The sequence below is a fragment of the Spinacia oleracea genome, chromosome 3 (assembly GCF_020520425.1).
Source record: "Spinacia oleracea cultivar Varoflay chromosome 3, BTI_SOV_V1, whole genome shotgun sequence".
Lineage (NCBI taxonomy): Eukaryota > Viridiplantae > Streptophyta > Magnoliopsida > Caryophyllales > Amaranthaceae > Spinacia > Spinacia oleracea.
Window position 1 is genome coordinate 148,706,218 of NC_079489.1, and position 23,018 is coordinate 148,729,235.

The following is a 23,018-nucleotide window of genomic DNA, read 5'->3' on the forward strand; positions in this document are numbered from 1 at the left end:
AACATGTAGTTGTTGAGCATCCTGAGCTTGCCGAGACTGGTGAGCGTTACTTGGAGCAACAAATGAATCTGCAGATGCCTACATTTGGCCTCAGGCTAAAAGCGATAAGTTCGATGATGAAACAAAACATCCACTTGGCAAACGTATTCCTGATCAAGCAACGAACGTTCTAAGACTTACTGAAAAACCATGTTTCTATTTATAGTAACCAATGTTATTAGAATCGCGAACCGGATCGTAGGATCGATCCTACGATCCAGATTTTACAAAATGATCCGAGTCGTAGCTGAATCGTATATGCGTTAGGATCGTTAGTGGAATCGTTCGGGATCGTTTAAAAAAATCGGTAGGATCGTATAGAATCGCGATCTTACCAACGATTCTATACGATCCAGCTTTTAACCTTTGAAATGAAGCCCAAATTTGAGCAAAGCGTGTTTGAAGCCCAATAGAAAGCCAAAACCTGTTTGAAGCCCAATACAGAGCAAAAAAAAATACTACGCGATCTTTCTCTGTCACTGTACGATGCCCTAGAATCGTTTTCTCCACTTCTCCCCTCTTCTTTGCTCGAATTGAAGCTAACCATAGTCGTATGCAAAGATCAAATTGAAGCTCGAATCAAAGCATCCCCTCTCTTCTGTAAATGAATCAAAGTTCTCCTTTTTTTTAGGAACGAGTCCAACCAAATTTTCGACTAATACAAGGTAAATTTTTGCTTCTTGTTCTTCACCTCTTCAATTTGAGCAATTCAGATATTCTGTTAAAACTTTCGCAACATTCATTTGATTAATTGATTTGATTTTCGAAATTTTAATTTGATTTATGTATTATCGAAAATTTTAATTTATAAATGTCCCGCCCAAATCAATTTCATCGAACTTAATGTTGTTAACTAACTTGATTTGATGCGATTCATTCCTGATCAATTTGCGCGTAAGTGAGTTAGTGTGTGACTGTGAGTGAGTTAGACTGTGACTGTGACTGAGTTAGTGAGTGAGTAGTCTGCAATTTCAGTCAAGTCTTTTATTGCAATTACATGTTAGTTTAGTTATTGTAGTCTGTAGACTTGTGGTGCTGGCGTACTGCTCCCAATTCCCATATTATATGACCATGTTTTAGTTGGTTAGTTTAGTTATTGTGATTTGTGGTGCTCCTGTTTTAGTTGGAAAAAAGCTACAAATCCCATAATTGATCTTGTTTGGAATGTTTCATCTTCTAAAATTACGAAAACCAACTCTCATTGTTCATTCAAATGAAGACGAGAAGCTTGCCTTCCATTTTCCAACTTTTTTTTTTATTACAGTAGGTTGATTACAGGTACTAAAATATGGCAAGTTCTACCAGGAAAAGGAAAAATGCACCGGGAACTAAGTTAATTAATGAAAGTTGTAATGTCAATGTCACGGGAACGGGAACATCGGGGGCATTAAGAGATTTGCTGATGACAGAAATTTCGGCTATGATAAAAGTTTATTTGTGCTGTTGGTTATTTAGATTAATTAATAAAAGTTGTAATGCTTTAAAAAAATACTTTTCTTGTATTATTTGGAATTATAAAAATATAAACTTTAAAATGAACACTCGTAGAATTGCGTTAACCATGTATCACACTAATATCGATTTTTTTAATATTGCTTATCTCCATATAAATATTTTAAATCACAATTAAAATAATAAAATCTCCCTATAAATATTTTAAATCACAATTAGAATGCTAAAATCGATGGAGCAAGCTTAATGGACATTCGTATTTCTCCACCATGGATAAGTATTGGCTCGATGAGTGATGAACATTTGTTGAGATAAAATTGTATTCTCCTTGGTGATGCGGTGGATTTGGTTTTGATTTTAGCCAATATAATTTATTTCTTCATATAAGCAACCCACAAAGTGCAATGTCCAACTTTTCTTTCGTGGAACAAAGCATATATAATGGAGGTAGGGTACGTGCAATCTCTTCACCTTATTTTAAATGAACTTATCTAAACTTATTGGGCTTGGACTTGATTAAACTTACTATGACCTAATTGAAACTTATTGGATTTGATTAGAACTTATTTCACGAGAGTAAACTTGAGATGGGGCGTGTAACAAAATGTGTACGAGCAACACAATAAATTTTTTGTACGAACAACACAATAAAAATGAGATAGTATCTGATCATAACACATAAATTTTATGGTTCATAATTTTTTTTAATATCAAATTATGTCAATATCCTTAAAAGTTATTCGATATACATATTATAGAGCTTTATGTTTAAATTTTAAAGTTGTTACGTAGGTGAAACATTTTACGCGTAAGATGCATTTGTAGTGGGGTAATGAGACAAGTAACAAAATGGGTACAAGTAACACAATAAAAAAATGAGATAGTATAGGATGTTAGTTGATTTTTATACCTAATGTGAGATTATGGGAGACGGAGGTAAAGGAGAATTAAAAAATCTACCTATTTTTTTTTTTTTTTCTAAATTAATTTAACTTCGCACCTATAGTTAAAATTCTTATACCGTGCATCACACGGGTGTTCAAAGTGCAATACATCTATAAAAAATTAACCTTTGGGAGATATCCACTAGCCATGCTATAAGTTTGCAACACAAGTATATGAGCCTACCCGCCTATCAAGGCTTACTTCATTGAGCCTTGAATCTGGAATCTTGCAAAATCATTAGTTAAAGATCCGAGTATAATTAATTTTAGCTATGAGCTACAAGACATATCTTTATATGCTTAATGAATTTATTCTGATGATAATACGTACAGATCAAGAATCCGTATAAATCTATACTAACTGTCAATATGACCTGTTATTAATGGGGTTAGCTGCAAAATAGGTTGGACACTTGATAGGCCTAAAAATGAATTTCAGTCTGCTTCATCTTTCCCATTCAACTAAAGGACTTTAATATGCTCGTTAGACCAAATGCATTTGAACTTGTCAAATTAATACTGGACTGTGCTCAATTGCAATCCTGAACTGCTGGGCATCAAAATTCTTCAAATTGTGTCTCCTGTGTGTTAACTTAAGCTAATTGAAGCATTGGACCCAGATAACAAAGTTTCTATCACATTTTTGTTCTTGAGCTGCTGGATTTCTCTCTTTAGTATAACTTAATTTATCAATGGTGTATTGTTGTTAGTATAAAGTATGTGTAATTTTAGTACAGAAGTATATATTGTATGTATACTACCAAAATGTATACTTCGTATATAAAAATCCGTGCATCGGGCTTAAAACTAGTCCATTATAGATATATAGATGAATGACATGTTCCGAAGAAGAAAATAAATTTCCATAAAAAAAGAAGAAAATAAATAAAAAAGGAACATTAAACAATAGACACAAAAAGAAGAAAATAAAGAAACAAAATAGGCAGGAGAAATGTTACTGGGAAGGATTTGAACTCGCGACCAGGACCACACACTCGCATAGAAGACGCCGAAGCTCTAAAACCCCAAATGAAATTTCTGTCTCCTCATACCCACGACCACGCCGAAGCTACTTTTCATCTCCTCCCTCTTCTTTAAACCCTCCAGCAAAACCACCACCATTTCTGGTTGTATCACCACCTCCAGTCAGCAGCGCCTCTGCCATCGTGGATTTTCAATTCGGGGGATTTCCAAGTTCCAACTACCTCTCCTTCTCTGCCGCTTCTATTCTCGTTGTCGAAGACAGTGTATACTATCTCTTATACATTTTCTTTGCTTTTTTGTTTTTTTTTAATCGATTTTTGTGGATTTTCTATTGATTTTATTTGTATTTTTATAGATTAAAAATGGGTTTAGTCGCATGTGGGGATGATGGATTTTGCCTGATATGATGTCTCTGGCGATGAAATTGTTGTTAAATAATATTCTGTTGAGTATTTTGTTGGCCTTGTTCTGGTGGTGTTTTATGTTTAATTTGTCTGTACCCAGTTCATAACTGTAGTTGAAAATCATGTTATCCTTTCTTCAATTTGCTTTTGATTTGTTTTTTTTCAAAGAGGAAGTAGAGTAGAAAAGAGAAATAATTTAAGGGCATCAGGCAATTTATGAGTTTGATTGAATACAGATGTATCATTTTTTTTTTTAATTTGAATTCTTGAGTATGAGGAAATGTAGGCTGGTGGTGGTTTTGTTAATGAGAAGATAATTTGAATTCTTGAGTATGAGGAAATGATTCTATCACCTGATGCCTTAGACTTTGATAATTAACAAACTCCTCAATACTCAATACCATTTGTTTTGACCGCAATTGATTTGGATTTTTATTTTATACTTGTGCAGATTGCAAGCATTTCAGTAGTGACTGAGGATAATTACATCAAGTAATTAAAGATGCCACTCTATGACTGTGTGCTATTACTGAAACCCCACGTGAAGCAGGAATCCTTGATGGACTTGGTTGCTAGGGTGGGGAAACACGTTTATGCTCGAAATGGTGTGCTGACGGAGATAAAGTCTTTTGGAACTGTTCATCTGGGTTATGGTATTAAGAAGCTTGATGGAAGATACTTTCAGGTAATGACGTGGACTGTCTGTTTTATTTCTATTTGTATTTCAGTCTGAAACTCTTGACTATAATTTTACGTATCAGTTTGTCAAGTGATCACATTGCCTTATGCTTTTAATCATGTTTATATTATTTATCTGTTGCTAGAATAACTGCTTACTTGTCAGCTTTCAGCTTTCAGATCACTGATTTATTCATTTTATTGTTTACTTGTTGCCGTTTTGGGGCCTGGGGCTAATATATGAATTAGTTTGGGACAGTTGCTTTTCTCTTTTGAGTAGAAAATTTCTGTCATTACTCATTGAACTGAAGGCAAAATTTTCAGGAGTGAATGTCTACATGGAAGCCATTATGGCAAGAAACATTCATGCTGTTGTCCAGTTCTTGTTGGACTATAGGATTGACCCAGAATCATTTATATGGTTAGAATATCAAGGAAGCTTAAACCTGAAGGTGAAACTGTGAAAGTATCTTTCATGAATATTGCCTTAACTTTGCATACTATTCTGTGAGCTAACTTCTCACATGAAAGGTTAAGTATATAACGGCTATATGAGGATTCTTTGACTATATTAAAGGAGGGTATTTGTTAAAGAAAGAGAATAGGAGAAGCGATTAGAATCAAACTGGGAAGGTTAATTAAAAGAGGGGTGCACTTCACAACCTTATTGTTCTCCACTGAGTTCAGATCTCCAGGAGAAAAAGGAAACAAGATTGTCACTTTGCTACTGCATAGTGACATTGTTTCTTTAATCAAAGGAAGACAAGATGTGCATTCTTGTTAGGAAAAATTCTAGGCACTTAATTTGTATTTTGTTTAACCGCTTCTATCGCTTGTTTTTTAATCATCATGAACATTTTTTTCCTCGTTTTTGAAGTTTTTCGGGGGGAGGGGAAGTGATGTGGGTAGTGGAAGTTATTCCACAGAATATTGCCATTTTAGGAATATTCCTCATGAGTTAGATCAAGTGTATTTGGATAGCTTTTCAATAATCTGGGTTTATTACCTTGAAAGATACTGAAGACAAAACCATATGCTTAGCTGATTAATTTGATATTTTGTGTTGCCATTTTTCCTATAGCTTTTTAAAAAGTGCCTTAATTTACAGCTTTCCCTGTTTGACTTTGTTGGGAAGGTCTCTTTTATTCTTTTGGTTCTTGTGCTTGAATTTAAGGATAAGGAGATTGTGAACTTGTAGGCACTCGGCAGTTGTAGGTTTCAAGTTAAGGATAAGGAAATTGTTTTTCCTCCCTTTTGAGGTAGTAAGGGGGCGTTTGGTAGGGGGTCTTCATCAAAGGGAAAGGGAATCAACTAGTATGATTCCCTTTGTTGTTGTTTGTTAAGCATGTTTTGTCATTCCCTTTACCCTTTTTTCTGATTCACTTACCCCATAAATCCTCTACATTGAAACCCCACCCCCCCCCCCCCAGGTATTTCGATTCCCATTCCTTCCTCACCACCAAAATCGTTGACCACCATTGACCAACATTATAACACAACCACCACCATCTGAACCACCTTCACCGGCGACCCATCCACCTTACCCCACCCACTCACCTTCTCCCTCGCCGCACCGCCGCCTCTCCATCCACCTCACACCCACCCGATACTACCATGAAACCACCACGCAACCACCCCTCACCACGACGAAACCTCCACACAACCACCCCTCACCACCACGAAACCTCCACACAATCACCCCTCACCACCACGAAACCTCCACACAACCACCCCTCACCACCACGAAGGTTATCTGCATTTGACCCCTCCTTCACTCGTCCTACGTGGAAATGTGGGAGCCTCATTTGAGACACTGGGTAGTGATCATGGTTAAGGATTTAGGGTATATGTGTATACTGGACCTGAATGGGAAGACCTTTTGCAGTTTGTTTTCTTTGTCTCTAGAATTTACATAGGAACGTCGTTTGTTGTTGGTAGTTCATATACTTCCTTCACGAGCCATGAGTTACTGGTACTTTGGTAGGAATTGACTATTTGGTACGACAGTTCTTGATTGACAGATGAAGTTTCGGACAATACTGTGCTTGAATCCTACTTCCTCCGTTCTTATTTACATCTAAAGAATTTTTACGTCTTAAGAGACACTTAAATAAGAATCAAACTCTAAGCAATGAATATGTGACAAAGGTTTATTTTTAAACTTTCAAAGACTCAATTATAATATTTAGTACTAGTGATGAACAGATGTAATTGTTTAATTTTGTGGATAGGATGAATAGATCTCAAGTCTCGCAAGTTTAAGGATCTCTTTCTATTTGCAACCATTAACATCTACACAAGTCACAACAGGTGGTGATAAAGCTTAATTCAAGATTTCAAGCCAAAAGCTCTCAATTACATTATTCTAATCACATCTGTAGCTATTAATAGCCCTTAGGCTTATTTATAAGACCCTAAAATCTCCCGCTAGCTTTCTCATTAGGTAACATATTTATGCTAGATTCTTGCCCAAAAAAAAGCCAGAAAATTAATTATAGATCTTCTAAAAGCCAGTCAATGCATTCTATAGTTCTCGTATTTCAGATGTGACGAAGTTCACATAATGTTACCATATCTTCTCTCTTTCTTCAGCATCTCCATTAGCAAACACATTAATGTGATTCTTGATGCATAGCCAGCAATGTATAACATGCAAGTAACTGACAATTTGACTAAAGAAGAGAGAAATCTAGCAGCTCAAGAACAAACAAATGTGATAGAAACTTTGTTATCCAGGTTCAATGCTTCAATTAGCTTAATTTAACACACATGAGACACAGTTTGAAGAATTTTGATGCCCAGCAGTTCAGGATTGCAATTATGCACAGTCCAGTATTATTTTGACAAGTTCAAATGCATTTGGTCTAACGAGCATATGAAAGTCCTTTAGTTGAATGGGAAAGATGAAGCGGACTGAAATTCATTTTTAGGCCTATCAAGTGCTCAACCTACTTTGCAGCTAACCCCATTAATGACAGGTCATATTGACAGTTAGTATAGATTTATATGGATTCTTGATATGTACGTATTATCATCAGAATAAGTTCATTAAGCATATAAAGAAGTGTCTTGTAGCTCATAGATAAAATTAATTATGCTCAGATCTTTAATTAATGATTTTGCAAGATTCAAGGTTCAAGGCTCAATGAAGTAAGGCTTGATAGGCGGGTAGGTGTAATGAACTAAATAGTAAAGGTTATAATGGGTAGTGCAAGTAGTATTAGTGCTAGAAGACAAATTAGGTGGTTAGAGTGGAGAGACTATAAATAAGGGAACACTAGGTTTAGAAGGCAGGTTGAGAAATTGGTAAAGTTTAGGCTTTGGAGAGTGGTGACCTCAAGTCACTAAACCTAGAGATTGGTGGCCTCAAGTCACTACTTTTTATATCCCATTTTGTGTTCATCATCTTTCTAGCAAATTAATATAATTTCTAGTTTTCTACCAGTAATTTCTGCTTAAATTAGCCAGTTCATCTCATTTGGTATCAGAGCGGTACAGTTCTGGGCTGGATAACTGATCAGATTTTCGGAGGGAAAAAAAAAAAAAAACAAAAAAACAAAAAAAAAAAAAAAAACAAAAACAAAAAGAAGATGGAAGTTGCTGGAAAACAGTCAGCACAGTTGATGCGAAGGTGGATTCGAGATGAGTTTGCCTTCATCATACTCAAAAGAAACCAAGGGATTTCAGATTGTAAGGAGGAGGAGCGCATCCGGCAAGAGCTTCAAATTCATGTGTTTGGTGGAAGGGGTTCAGATGTCTGGATTATTCAAATGGAGGATTTTTCGATTTTTTTCAGTTGAATGAAGATGACAAGTTAAAGGCTGCCATTATTGGACTCGATGATGAAGCGTTGCGGTGGTTCGAAGGTGAACACAAGTTCCTGCCTTTCGATGGTTGGCAAGAACTGAAGGACCATGTATTGCGACGTTTTGGGTCATCACCACCACCATCGGCACAAAATTTCAAAGACCAAATGGAGGAGGTAAACAAGAGAAGTATGCAGAACCTTCAAAAAGAAATTTCCAGAATACTTGATGAAGCTTTTGTTCCAATTGAATTGGGGTTTAAGCAACTTCGAGAAACACTTAGAGAGGAAGTGAAACATGCGGCGGCGGTAGATCCGGAGGTGGTAGAAGCGAAAGAGACCGATCGTGAGGATTTAAAGAAAAATAAAGGAGAAAATGTGGTGAATGTGGTGGCTGACACCGGCAGAGATAAAGAATTAAGAGGGATAACTGGTGGCGCGTCCGTTGCTTTAATAGGTGAGCGAAGAAGAGGGTCGTTTGAGAGAGGAGGTGCTGGTGGCAGTGGGTCTGGTGGTGGGCCAGGCCTAGTCATGGGCGATATTGTTGATGCTACAACTAGTGGTTACAACAGGGACGGTCGAGGAGGTGTTGGTGGCGGAAAATCTGGTAGGAGGGCCGGTGACTTTGCAAGTGGGTTTACTGGTGGTGGTCGGGATGGTCTCCCTGGAAAATCTGGTGGAGAATCTGACGGACTTGTGAACGGTAGAGCTTCTGTTTTGCAAGCGGTGGATCTTGGGCGAGCAGATCCGGTGGTGGACCCAGATTTTTTTTTGGCAAGAATGACGACAATGATAAATGTTTACTCACCGGTGAGAATTCCGGTGGAGCACAGCGGCAATAGCGGTGGGACTTGCAAAAACAAATTTCCAGAAAAATTGTGTGGAAGAAACCTTGTTGGATTAATAATTGGCTGGGAGGGGAAGTCACTTGTAGAAGAGGGGGCCAGTAAGGGCAAATTGGTAAATGGACCAAAGTATAACATGACTGACAACACTAGGGAAATCTGGCTGCTAGTGCCACTTGCATCTAAGGGAAGGGAAGAGCTACAGGTTAACCTAATTAATTTTGGTGAAGAAATGAAGCTTAGTGGGCTTAGCCATTTAAAAGCCTTATTTTCTTTTATAGAAGAAAGCCAAACAGAGGGCTTTAGGCCCAATGTCCTTTCCCAAGCTCTGAGCCTCCATTACTCCAACCCTCAATTCACAACCCAAAGCAACTTACCCAACATCAATCCTGCCCAATTTGTGAGACTCGAATTACCCACCACACAACTCAATCATTCACCCAGCCCAATTTACAACAAACCCACCCAACCTTTTATTTGTAAACCAAATCTCTTTTCAGATTTGCCCAACCCAAAAGCTTACAATCAAATATCAAAATCATCTACCCGCATAATCATTCCCACTCTCACCTTAATTTCATCACATGACAGTTTTTTACCTCCCCATGACAACTTGATCAGTTTGCTTGCAACACTCAGCAAGGAAGAGCTTGAACGGCTATGGCAACACTACTATGAAGATAACATTGACCAGCTTTATAGGGGCCGAGAATCGAGTGCCGATTATTATCCACCTTGAGGACAAGGTGGAAGTTTAGGGGGTCGGTATTGTAATGAACTAAATAGTAAAGGTTATAATGGGTAGTGCAAGTAGTATTAGTGCTAGAAGACAAATTAGGTGGTTAGAGTAGAGAGACTATAAATAAGGGAACACTAGGTTTAGAAGGCAGGTTGAGAAATTGGTAAAGTTTAGGCTTTGGAGAGTGGTGACCTCAAGTCACTAAACCTAGAGATTGGTGGCCTCAAGTCACTACTTTTTATATCCCATTTTGTGTTCATCATCTTTCTAGCAAATTAATATAATTTCTAGTTTTCTACCGGTAATTTCTGCTCAAATTAGCCAGTTCATCTCAGTAGGTCATATACTTGTGTTGCAAACTTATAGCATGGCTAGTGGATATCTCCCAAAGGCTAATTTTTTATAAATGTATTGCACTTTGAACATAGCTAGTCTAGGTTTTGTTTGAGCAGTACCCTAGCGAATCCATTCCCCTATCTTCTTAAATTTACGTCTAACTGAGAAACTTAATCAAATTGATCTGTTTGTTAACTAATTTTGTACCATTGCTTTCTTTGGCTATTCAAAACCTTAAAGTGAATCATAATGTTTGAGTTTGTACATATCCTCCATCATAAGGCCAACTAAGGTTAGACTCGTTAAATTGTTAGAGGGCCTATCACTGAAGCTCATTAGGTCAACAAAAGTTTGAGGGCTGTTTCAAACAATGCTTGCTTTGTTTGACATAATTGTAAACCAGGATTGCTACGTTCAGTATCTTGGTAGTTGATATTTGAGTTTAATAAGTAAAATAGTTGTGTTAATTTCATGGAAGAAATGTATGAAGTCAAACTAGGTTGAGGTGAATAACCCGTCGAAGGTTTTAGAAGCTAGTATGGGGGTATGTATGGCTTGGTTAGATGAAGAACAAAGGGAGAGGGGTCAAGATAAGGATATTAGGTTCCTTCATTTTCAGGTTATAGACTTCTTATCTTATCGTCATGGTAGCATAAGTCCATTTGGATACTACAGTTCTTAGACCTTTTGATTTTACTAGGTTGGCCAGTAGTCGGACCTTGCATCCACTAATAGATAGCTGGCCAGTTGTACCTTCTGATTCAACTAGAGATTGGCTTTGTGAAGCTTTTGTGAAGAGAACGAAGGCAATATCTAGGAGACTAGAACTGGTCCTATTAATGATATTAAATGTGTGATAAATAAAAGTTGGGTAAACCATGATGGACATCCCTTGTGACGTGGGAGCAATGTTTGGGATGGGGTGAGGATATGCTAAACTCAGAAACACTCTCTTCCCACTGAGGTTGAAGCCTGGTATATCTTTGGGCGAAATTTTGTTGATGTTCTAGTTCTTTGTTTGGAAGATGGATTAAGTTCAATTAGCTAGGATTTCCCTTTTTCCGTCTTTTTGGTTAAGCTGGTGGATTTTTTTTTAATGTGATTTATTTGTGTGTTGCTCTTCTTTAGCAAGTGATTTGCTTTTCCTAGTTCAAATTATATCAACCCTGCTGTTTCATCAAAATTGAGGTATTTGTCTCTGGTATGTCTCTCCCAACTGTTTTTGACTGTATTTTCATGCGCTAATTTTCTGTCCACGATTGTTATGGAGCTTGGATATGTTTTCTTTGTGAAATCACACGATGTTCAGATTTTTACTAGCTGTGCTATATCAGGGAATATACAAAGACAATGCTTAATAGTTTTGCATGTAAAATTTTGTTTCATTGTAGGGAAAACTAATGCAGATGACCATGATGGCAACACCCAATATAAACAAGGAGCTTCATTACTTGAACAAAGAAGACCGACTATTACGATGGCTCATTGTGAAACATCGAAACACAAGGTTTGGGCTTGACAGCATGGATGATGAATATTTAAGAAGTGAACTAAAGAAATTCGATAAGCGTAGCATATACGGTTCAGATGAGGATAAGGATAAGGATGAAGACAATGATGATGACGAGTATGATGAGGAGGCTGACAAGCAAGATGGTTGAGGATCATTGGTTCCTGTGTGACTTGCTGTTACTGAAGCTCGTTCTTGCGTTTTTTGGCAGAATGCATATGCAACTCTCTACTGATGTTCCTTTGCGTTTCTTGCTTTTTTTGGCAGAATGCATTTGCTTATGTTTTAAACATTTGTACCTTTTTGACATAGAGAGTATGTATAGTGTACTTCACTTGTCCTGTAATAAATCGTATACCTGAATTATCTCCTTTCCTCAAAATTTTAGGATGTTGTGGGTTCTATTAAAAACCCTTTGAACTTAATTGCCGTGAACTGTTGAAACCTTCAATTATGTGAAGCCAGATGACCTGGAAGTAGACCTGGTAAAATTGACCCGATCCGAATGATCCGATTCATTACCCGATTTTGATCCTAAATGACGACCCAAAATCAACTCGAAACCCAAAATATCCGAGTCAAAACCGAAATTCAAATTTACCCGAATCAAAATATAAACAGATTCGAAATTGATTGAACCCGAAATGATCTGACACCCGAATCTACCTGAGCCGAATTAACCTGAATTGATTTTCAACAGAAACTGAAGTACACAAATCGAAAATAACTGTAAAATTTGAATTAATCGAAACCGAGATCCAAGATCAATCTGAACTGAAGAACAAGTCAAATTTATCAATAGTTAAAACTAAATAACACAAGTTTTTTAACTTTTTATTAGACTTGCTTGCAAATGTTAAAAATGTTAAGCTGTTAGCTATGCCATTGTTGCACATATTTTAAATTAGCTTGTTTGGCACATTAGTTTTGTTGAGGCAATTAACTTGAAAATATAGCATACACAATATCTGAAAACGTAAATAAAGGTACAGTAAAAATTAATAATTGATAAGCAGTCAACCATTGTAGCCGTAAATTGTGTATTTCGAAAAGATGACGTGGCATATAACAAGGTATAAGATGATTCTGTCCACCATTAGAGTTGCCAACAAACTATTTTTTTTCTGAAATCTTTTGGCTATAAGATGAATCTGTCCACCATCAGAAATATTACCGTTATTGTGTCCATATATAACAGTTTCATCTATTTTTCTATCTTCAAGGAGTGAAAAACAAGTTTTATTTTTTTAGATGATAAGATATATGTTTAGGTAAAAATTATTTTTTTGACTTTTATAGGTGGTAAAAATTATTTTTTCCCACAATTTAACACACAAATAATTTCAGTTTAAATATTCTAAGTTGAACAAATAATTTCAGTTTAAATATTTTAAGTTGAAATAAACTGAACCTAAAATAATTTCAGTAACTCCTAGTGTTAGTCAGAGAGAACTTCGTCGAATGGCCAAGTTTCGAGATCGTTTGGCAAAAAAATTGTGGGAGAGACAAACTTCTCAATGAACGTTGTCTTTGAGAACATTAATGTATTTCGTATTATCATTTGTTTGATATTGGACTTTAGATTTTTATTTTTACTTTTAAGCGTATATTTTGTTCAAACAGTATGGGATGAAGACCATTTAATTGATGCTATTATTATTATTATTATTATTATTATTATTATTATTATTATTAGTTTGATAATAATTTATTGCTATTATTATCACTGTTAGTATTTATATTGTTAATAAAAATATTGTTGTCTTATATATGTGTATTAATTAATAATAATAAAATAATAAAATGTAACAAAATAAATAAATAAATAAAAATAAAAAATATAATGTCTCGTTGGTATATATTCAAGAGTTGAAACTAGAGTCTAAAAAATGCATAAGTAGATGATAAGAGTACCACTTTTGGAAAAAGTTGAAACAAAAACTAAACAGTTTTAATAAAACAGAAAACCAAAACTGAAAACATAAAATGACACCGAACGGGCCCTTAAAGGCCAAAAAGCCCTCCAAAGTCCGAACCAAAAGGTCTAGACTTTTTTGGGCCAAAATGGGCCTAACTTATAAAATTGACTTAAAAAATAAATCTAACGATAACTGTTCACCGTTTTCTTCCCGCAAAATTTCCATCACCGGAAAACATAAGAAATGGCGTTCTTCACCGCGCAATTCAACCGCTTAAGTTTTCTCTCTCCTCCATTGGAATTGACCCCCAGAGAGAAGGCTAGATATGTCATGCTATTCACTTACCCGAGTCACACGAACCGGTGGCTCGGTATCAACGCTGAGTCGGCTCACACCGAGTTCTCCGGCGCCGAGAACGCATACGAGGTTCTCGGAGTTCCAGAGAATAGCTCGTTTGAGGAGATCAAGGATTCTTTTAGGAAGCTGGCTAAAGAAACGCACCCGGACCTCGTTTCTTCCTCTGATAGCGATGCAGCTGATTCGAAACGTTTCGTTCAAATTCTCGCTGCTTATGAGGTTCGTTCAAGAATTCTCACTCACATGTCAATGTAAAATTGTTCCTGTAAATTTATTTCCAGTTATTCTAACTGAATTGTTTTAAGTATGTTTGATTTTTTGTTAAATTTGATGCCCCGGAATCAATTTCCGATTGTTGTTCTTATAAGAATGCAAAAACGTTTAGTGAATTCAACAATCAAGGATGCACAGATTTAATTTGGTTTGCTACTTCGTTAACAATCCGGTTAGATGAAGTTGTATTGATATCAAGGAATCGAATCCAGGCTCCATGTTTGGTTAGATAAGAAAATGTACTGGTCGATATTGCTGATATTAGGGAATTCAAAAAAGGTACTTACTCTAGGGATTTTTTAAATGATAACTTGGTGATGGAGGTAAATATGATCTTTGTGGACGACCATAAGAGATAATTTATTGGTTCATGTAGCCAACATGGGATAAAGGCTTTGGATTGTTGTTGTTGGTGGTGGTATGGGAGAGAAAGAGGGCAATAGTTGAATGTACTTAAATGTTGAGGGAGAGTTCAAAGTGGTAGCTCCGAAGCGGGCCATTAAAATTCAAGATTACAACATCTATACATGCTAAGTTAAAATAATTCCATGTTTTGTGAAATATAGCCTTTAAATTTGTTTTTGGAGGAATATCAGCGAAGGTCTCTTTAGTGACTCTTCTATCTATTATCGGGCACCCTAAATAACTTCCTAGTTATGTAGAGTGATCCATGTCGAGAATGGTTTTAAATTCTTGAATTTGGTTATTTAATAGCCTTTATATTTGTGATCATATTGTTCAGTCAATCTTTTGGCATCTGTATAACTGTATTGTTTTGTAGTTCATTTGGGGTTCAATTGATATTGGGTGGTTAGTGTGAATATACACCAATTTTATTTCTTAAGATACGGGAAAGAGAAGGTAAAAAAAGTGTTTGAAGGAAGTGACTCAGATTTGATGGAGCTGAGTGCACGTTCATTTAGGATGATGTAAATGCATTCGTTGTATAACGGGTTTGGAGAATGTAAGGTCTTTTCTCTTAGTAGAAATTGAGGTGGGAGGGTTTGCCACAAGCATGACAAAAGGGAAAATAATCAGAAACATAATTAAGAAAAAAGAAGCAATATAGGGATGTATTTTTGCCCCAAGCATTGCCAGAGGTTACTAACTGTTTTGGCTCAAGAAGGTTTTTCCTTCAAGATGTTATGAAAATTTGCAATCTCCAAGCATCATTCAGTTAATTTGTAATTGTTTATTTTTGGAAATTCATAGGTTTTCTATTAAATTTCTTATATTTGTATGAGTGTCTTTTTTTTTTGGGAAAACATGGGTTGATTACTTGATTGTAGCCTCATTTCCTTCTCAATCACATTGCTACCATTTGTGAAGTATCCCCTGCATCCACTACTGCTGTATGACTGCTCTTCCTTAACAGACCACAATTCTTCTTGGGTAAGCCTTACACGTAAAGGTTTGAGCTTTGTCATCACATTTGGTAATTGCTTTAAGAAATACTAGCGCTCGCTACACCGTTTGCCGGCAATGCTGATTATAGTGCGTACGGCGTACCTATAAGGTTCCGTGGTTAAAATTTGGCAGATTCTGATCATTCAACTTGGGATATGTCGCATACGACTACACTGACTAGTATTTGGACGTGGTTGCAGATTCTGTCAGAGCCCACTAAGAGAGCCCTTTATGATCAGTATCTGCTGACCACAAGACACATTGCGCAGAAACATTCAAGAGAAGATTCGAGTTATCACATGTATGCCTCATATGTGACCACTACAAAGCAAATGGAGGTCGTCGAATGGTTAAAGTGGTATAGATATGCTGTGAAAGATATATTATCAGAGAGAAGTTTGCCGGCTGGTACGGGTTATTTTGATGTGCTTCAAAGAGAATTTTATTCAGCTATACATTCAGCATATTTTGGTCCTGAAATTCTATCTTTGGACCTTCTTCCTGACCGTTTTGAAGCTGAGGAGAGGTCTGTATGTGAAACACCTGAGGTGCTACACTTGGTTTCAGGGCGTGATCTTTTTGGAATTGTTCGCATTGCTGATGGTGTTCCTGAATTATCTGATGTTTCTTATAGAAAACTGACTACTTCATGTATTGATCTAGAGTTGTGTCAACCTTCTGAATATTTGGGCTGTCAAACAGATTTTGCCAACAAAGAAGCTACTGACGAATTGTCCCAAATCCATATGAAAGGAATCAAAAGTCATGATTTTGATGCATACAAGAACTTGGAGTTGCATGTGTGTGGGAGGTTAGTTGCTATGGCAACTAGAGTCCCTCCAAAAGACTCTTCTGGTGCAAAAGATTTTTCTTGCGAGGGTGACGAGGACAGTTCCCAAGATAAGATACATGTTTTTCTTAGTCCACACGAGGAACTAGTGCATGTCAACCGTTGTCAGTCGAATCGAAGCACCTTGCATGATTCAGTTTCAAAGGTCCTCTTGGGCACAATAACTGGGCTAGGGACTAATCCTGATGAGAGCTCCTGTTATGTATACAATAGTGGTGGTTTAAAAACTCATGCGATTCTCAAGCACAGGACACCACTGGTTTGTCTTACTATCTTCCCTTGCTTTTTCTTAATTGAGTTCCATTTTTACTTTTGTTTGCATCTATGTCGACTACGCATGTGACTTATATTAGTTATATATGATAGGAACTAAAGAAGATCTCTTTGCACCTGTAACGTGTACGCTTAAATTTAGTGGTTTATGACATGCGTCTCCATATTTTAAGCAGCAATTATTTCTGCTTCATCCCCATACATGTTAGATTGTACTTATTTTTGTTGAAGCTGTAAGTTAGTCATAAACTCATGCTTTCCGAAGTGAAGAGAGAGTATGAATTTTTGACAGAAGTTTTAATTTATGAAGTATAGTTACTTATTTTGAATTCATACCCTAAACTTTGTTACAAGTTTGTCTGCTCTTGATGTCTTCTGCTTACCGGATCCTTATATTGCTGAAGTATTGGTAATCTTGGCGTGCAAAAAGGAGTGAGATTTTATAACTTAAGGTATCTGTTTTAGGTGAAACACATGCACTGGTTTCAGTTGGGGGATGAAGTTTCTATTTGTGAGTGTAGATGCACCAGGGCCCGGTTGCCACCTAGCAAGTAAGTTTCTTCCTCTACAAGAAGGTCATGGATGCAGAAGAATTTGAACTTTGTGGTTGACTTTATTTCTTTAAGTATTTTCCCACTCCATGAACGGGGGTGTCAGTTCTTTATCAGTAACTGTCCCAGGTGTAAAATTTGACTTCATTATATTTACTTAAGTGGTTCTGTTGCGAGCACATAATAACTCCCACTGCATACCAAATATGTAGTCAGAATGGTAGTTCGTTTTAAAACTGGCATCAGGCACATTGTAATCCTTTTCACTTACTGAGAAGTTGGACATCCTGATTAAATTTATTTACAAGGAAATAGAAGACTTGCTAATATTCTAGTCCCCCTCTTTCCAAATACAAAAACAAGTAATGTTAGTTTCAAAATCATTCTGTGTATAAGGAAGCTACGATACTTAAGAAACCGAGAGAGCTAGATCAGATAACCAATTTTTTTTTTAAAAAAGTGTTCTTGTAATAAGTTTTTTTTTGGGAGCAGTGTGCTTGTAACTTGTATTAGCATGACTCTACATGGTGAAGTTTTTGGAGTAGTTACATATTCACATTTGACTCTTTAAAATGCGGGTACTGGTATAAAATTTCATGCTAGAACTATCAATTTATTTATCTTCCATCTCTCCAAGAGTGTAGGCTTCTTGATGACCTATGTAGTGAGCGCTGGTTTACTTTCAGTGATCGTATAGCTGTTGAAATCCTACTTGTCTCTTTCCTTTCAGGTTTTGGCTGTTCGAGCCACGCTGTAGCATGCATGATATTGGTGGTTGGTATGTGGAAACTTATGGCCGGGATAGGCAAAGAAAAAATGTTCCATCACAAAGATATTGGGATGGCTTTAACGCTCATCCAGAATTTGAAGAGTAAGTGAACTTCTGTGATCGTCTAACAACGATTTGATTTTTCAGGAACAGGATATGTAATCCATTTTTTTTGTTAAGTAGGTGTCTTGTACTGAGGCTTTATCTATCTCTATGTTTCACATTTCAATGTACCTTACCCTCCATCTGCCTGCAGGAGACTGCACCCTGCAGTTTATTTGCTTGCTCTTGCTTATAGGACTCTCGATTTAGAAAATGCAAGGCTAACTAAGCGAACTTTCTGGGATATTGCTGAAGGAAAATTATTCAAAATGTTACATTGGTGCAAGAAACTTGTTTAGGAGGTAGTAGCTATTAAGTTACTTGGCTGCAGTCTTTTTTCTCTACATCAAATATGTCCTTGGGTCCTCGTGATGTTCGGTGGCTCTTGAGGGGCTCGCTCATATTAAGTTTTTGGAGGTTGCTCTGTTCATGGCTCTAAGATCTTATCTGAAGATCAACAGTCGTACGACTGCTCCAGTGTTCCTAAATTGAAGAGATGCTTGAATTTAGTTTAGCTCTCCAGGCCCTCTGCTGGTTTCAGTAAGTGCTCCTTGGCAGGTGAGTATTTGCGCTTGTAGGTTTTTTGGTTATATTTTCTGTCTATCATGAATACCAAGCTACATAAAAGGCAGGACTTAGCTTGAATATGAGCAACTGGTTGTTTAAATGCTATCTAAGTGTTTTAAATGAGCAACTGGTCCTGTATGTAGGCGAATCAATCAAAATCAGTAATTATTTTTTAAAATGTCTGCTATCCCTTTAAAGCTGCATTATGCTCAGAGATACTCTTCTGTTCTTCCTTGTGTATTTTAGATACATAAGTCCTGTTTTGGGAGATGCTCTTTCATGCAGATACTTCATTCCACACACCCTTATAATCTGAGATACCGAAACGAAATGTAGTGTACAAATCCTATATAGACATGATCATTTATAATCTAAAATTAACAAAGACAGTGTAGTTCGACACTCTATCTTAGTAGATCCTCCCATTTGCAATATTGCCCACCTGCTAATGCTCGGTAATACCTATCTCTACAGTATACTGGCCTCCCATCAGCTGCCTCTGCGGCAGCTGCTGCCAGGTCGTCATCTTCCTTTACCTCCAGTGGCAAACTCAGCAACTCCTCTCTGTGGGATAAAATTCAAGTAAAAGGTAATTAGATTGACAGGGTGCCTATATAATTATGTTGTAGTCTTATAGAACTTCACGCTATTTTTTTTGTACCTTCTATTAAATTTTGAATTGACATTTGTGGTTGGAGCATTAAGAAATATATCTTTTCTAGTGAAAGTGGCCTGGAAATAATTCTGTACTGGTGCGGCAAAGATGATCAGCAAGACTCCAGATACAAGCAGCGTTCCAGTTCCAACCAGTGTTTGCTTCAACATTTTGATAACTGGTTTCACCTATAGGTATCACACAAATAATTTATTTCCTTGGCATGTTATTTGCTAAAGAGCTGATTTTTTTTTTGGTGTATTTATGCTTTTGGCTAGATGTTTTTGTATATCTCTTGCTCGTTTGCTTATTCATAATGCTGTCTTCAGCATGCAAATTTAGGATGGAACACATTTCTAACCTTGTAGGATCCCAGCAGCCTGTCACGAGCTAGAACCTGAAGTACAAAAAAAGTTTGTCACAAGCATGACTTACAACAAAAGACAGTTCTAGGGAAGTTTTTACAAGCCAAGTTGCAAAAGTGAAAGTTGTCTGACCTCTGGTGGCTTCACCCACATCTGTCCATCATACCATCCACTCTCTTCGTAGGGTATTACTGCTGATAAAAGCCTATCACCTACATAGCTCCATCCCTACAATGTGCCAAGCCCAGCATCAATTTGAAGATATAGGACTATGTACAAGTGCAAGATGAGTTGTGCTGCACTATATATGAATTGAATACATATTTGTTCAGAATGTAGTTATAGACACTAATCAATCCTGTAACATAATGAAGAAATACCAGATAGATCCTCAGGACAATGAGTGACACCAGAAATAGGGTTCCTGTTCCCGAAGCTAATAAAAATCTTAAAGGTTCCTGCAGCAGGGTACGGAGCAAATGAGAAATATCATACTAGCGCAGACGAGGAATTCAAATTGGCAGAAATCATTGTGCAGACTTATGAATTGGAGTTATATATACGCCTTTAGTTTCTTGAGTATGATTTAGACTGTTGCTACCCTTATCTGGGAATTAATGTTCGGATGTTCCAACTTCAAATTGATTTACACTCCTTTGGCAAGAGCACATATTTTGGTGCTCTACTTACAAAGGAAAGTACAGAATGAATATTGGGAGTGTGAAATCACTCCTCAATAATGCTCTATATATGTATCTTCAAGAATCAATAGATGCCAAGAAGCTTGTTTGTGTTGGCAAAAAATTACAGTAATTAAGTTCAAGCAGCATCATCATTTGGTTTTGATACTTGTATTCGTTAATCATGAGCTATTCAACTTTCTTTACTCATTTCTTTTTTTCTCATAGGATTGAGCTAGAGCATACCTTTGAAGGATTAAAGCTAGCAGCTGCAACTGGCATCCCTAGAATTGTAAAGGTTGTTAACCACAGACCTCCGAGCCGCTGGAAAAAGGAAGATGGACTCAACTCTGCCCATGAATACAAGGTTGCTTCCTTCAAAGATGAGTACTCATTGACCTGTATGACAAATGTAAGTTCACATGAGAAAACACAGTTGCATTACCCCTTATAAGTACATTTTGGCATTGCTTGAGCTTCCCACCTTCTCTTATTTATCAGTCAATAGCGTAAAGTGGAGAATTATTCTCAGGCATGACAATTTAATATTATTGGTTAGACCTCTGTTGCCCGGACTCTTCATTTTACCTCAAATACCCGTGTTGGATCCTCAATCCTCGGACAGGGTATGGGCACTTCGACACTTCATTTTGGACCAAAATCATGCAATTTTTTCACAAAGTAGCCGTGTCGGACACTTGGACACATACTCGTGAGTCGTGTCAGACATGGGTATCCGAGTCAGGGTAACATAGGGTTAAACTTACTGAGAACTTAAAAACGCAACTTCAGACTTCCATGGCATATTCCAGAGACCAGAACTGAAAATTGAGCTGTTAGACTTACTGGGATAATGAGTTAAAACATGAATCAATTATGTGTGCCCCTATTTACATTTCTCATACATGCAACATCTGAGTATTCGATTCCAGTGTTGACATCAGATAGTTTTGTTAACAAATTATGTGATAACTAATTAACCCTCTATGTATTTTAGGGATTGACGAGACTGGAAACACTCTCAAAACTACCATGCAAGTGTTCATACATACCGGGCGCTGCTCAAATGGAACCTCGATCTCCAGTCCCGGGTCCCAGCTCTGACTCGGTAACCCACCTTTCGCACCTTCATTTGGTTCCTTTCTTAGAGCTTTGACAGAATTATTTCGTAAGATTCTCCACTCTTTATGATTCTGATGAATTAGCCATGATCCATGTGTAATACCCAATTTAACCTGTCTGCATCCAGCAATTGGATTACAATATACATGGAGCCTCAGCATTCTTAAGAAGGCACAACTTCACAAAACCCGGTTTTGCTTCAATGCTTCATACAATTCTTTATTAAGAAAAACCAAGTTTTGGTATTATTTGGAGGGAAGGAAGAAAAGGAGTCTTTCAAGTTAATTGTTGAGATTAGATATGGAAGATTGGAAGATGCTATAAGCTCAAGACCGTGTATTATTTACGTGGAGGAGAACAATAGTACAATCAATATAAATGAGGTAAAGAAAAAAAAAAGATTTTTTTATGAATAATATGGACCCACAATTTTGCCTGGTCCTTGCAATTTGCAAATTGGAAGTCTATACTCTGCTGTCCTGCCAATTACAGGTAAATTATCCTAATTCTCTTGGGACGTTTGTGGTTTATATTAATATGAAGAGATTAAGAGAGTAAGCGTGCAGCGTGTCAATTGCTTGCTTACACGCTTCTTTTCGCGTCTTTCTCATTTCTTCCACACTCAAGCTTGAGTTGAAACTCTGTAGATGGTGGCTAATGGCCATGGTAGTTTGTAGAAAGTGTGATTTTTGTTTCTACTGTTTGGCCATTTATATGAATCTCCTGTTCTAAACTGAAGCTCTACCGTGTTTGGAGTTCAGATGTCTTTCCGTACTAAACTACTAATATAAGGGTTGAAATACATTAAGCTCGATTTTCCTGTGAATGTACATGTTTGATGGACAATGTATAAATATTACTTCCGTCGTTTCTTTTTGTTGTTTACGTTTTCCTTTTTGGGTGTTTCAAAATGTTCTTTATATTTCCTTTTACATTATCACATAAATGCTTTAATATTCTATCAAAATTTGTGTCAAATGATTATTTTAATCAATTAAATTCACTGGGTCATTTAATCTCTCACACTTTTCTATTGGGACATTAAATTTTTCTTATTTTTCAATATCAGAATTTTGATAAGAGTAAAAACATTTTAAATAAATGTAATTTTCCTTGTTTAAATAAAAAAAAATTGAGGAATCTCAATGCACATTAATGGGCTGTTAATAAATGTGTAAAAAACCAAACGTAAAGAACAATAAGAAACGGAGGGAGTATCTAGTTGGTGAGTGTTTAGTGTTTACTATCCTAGATTGTAGAGTTTGAGTATGACTAGTGTCTCCTATGGTGTTCTTTTTTTATTCGTTTGATATATTTTGCTCATTTTAAGAATTTGAAATGAACAAAACTAATACCCTTGGGTGCATGTAAAAAGTTTCACCCTTCTTGGCA

The 23,018-nt window shown here is 36.7% G+C and overlaps 3 protein-coding genes across 4 annotated transcripts; 2 read left to right on the forward strand and 1 right to left on the reverse strand.

The window, feature by feature from the left end:
• The first annotated feature begins 479 nt into the window (after positions 1-479).
• LOC110804320 (uncharacterized) lies at positions 480-12,161 on the forward strand. Its single transcript, XM_022009892.2, has 3 exons — positions 480-704; positions 4,275-4,508; positions 11,618-12,161. The coding sequence occupies exons 2-3, from the start codon at positions 4,326-4,328 to the stop codon at positions 11,885-11,887; spliced, it is 453 nt and encodes a 150-aa protein (XP_021865584.1). The 5' UTR covers positions 480-704; positions 4,275-4,325; the 3' UTR covers positions 11,888-12,161.
• A 1,661-nt stretch (positions 12,162-13,822) lies between these two features.
• Positions 13,823-22,496, forward strand: LOC110804327 (uncharacterized). Of its 2 annotated transcripts, none has more exons than XM_022009902.2 (7): positions 13,823-14,231; positions 15,893-16,801; positions 17,281-17,366; positions 18,097-18,237; positions 18,392-19,653; positions 20,733-20,916; positions 21,502-22,496. In XM_022009902.2, exons 1-5 carry the CDS (start codon positions 13,899-13,901, stop codon positions 18,534-18,536), a joined length of 1,614 nt encoding a protein of 537 aa, XP_021865594.1. In that variant the 5' UTR covers positions 13,823-13,898; the 3' UTR covers positions 18,537-19,653; positions 20,733-20,916; positions 21,502-22,496. The 2 variants fall into 2 exon arrangements, with proteins under 2 accessions (XP_021865594.1, XP_056696885.1); XM_056840907.1 differs by having other exon boundaries at positions 14,092-14,231; positions 15,661-16,801.
• Positions 19,065-21,802, reverse strand: LOC110804328 (protein CONSERVED IN THE GREEN LINEAGE AND DIATOMS 27, chloroplastic). The gene is made up of 7 exons (XM_022009903.2): positions 21,557-21,802; positions 20,751-20,903; positions 20,205-20,282; positions 19,957-20,052; positions 19,821-19,856; positions 19,466-19,647; positions 19,065-19,368 (listed from the first exon to the last, which is right to left on the reverse strand). Exons 1-7 carry the CDS (start codon positions 21,785-21,787, stop codon positions 19,209-19,211), a joined length of 936 nt encoding a protein of 311 aa, XP_021865595.1. The 5' UTR covers positions 21,788-21,802; the 3' UTR covers positions 19,065-19,208.
• Positions 22,497-23,018: the final 522 nt, after the last annotated feature.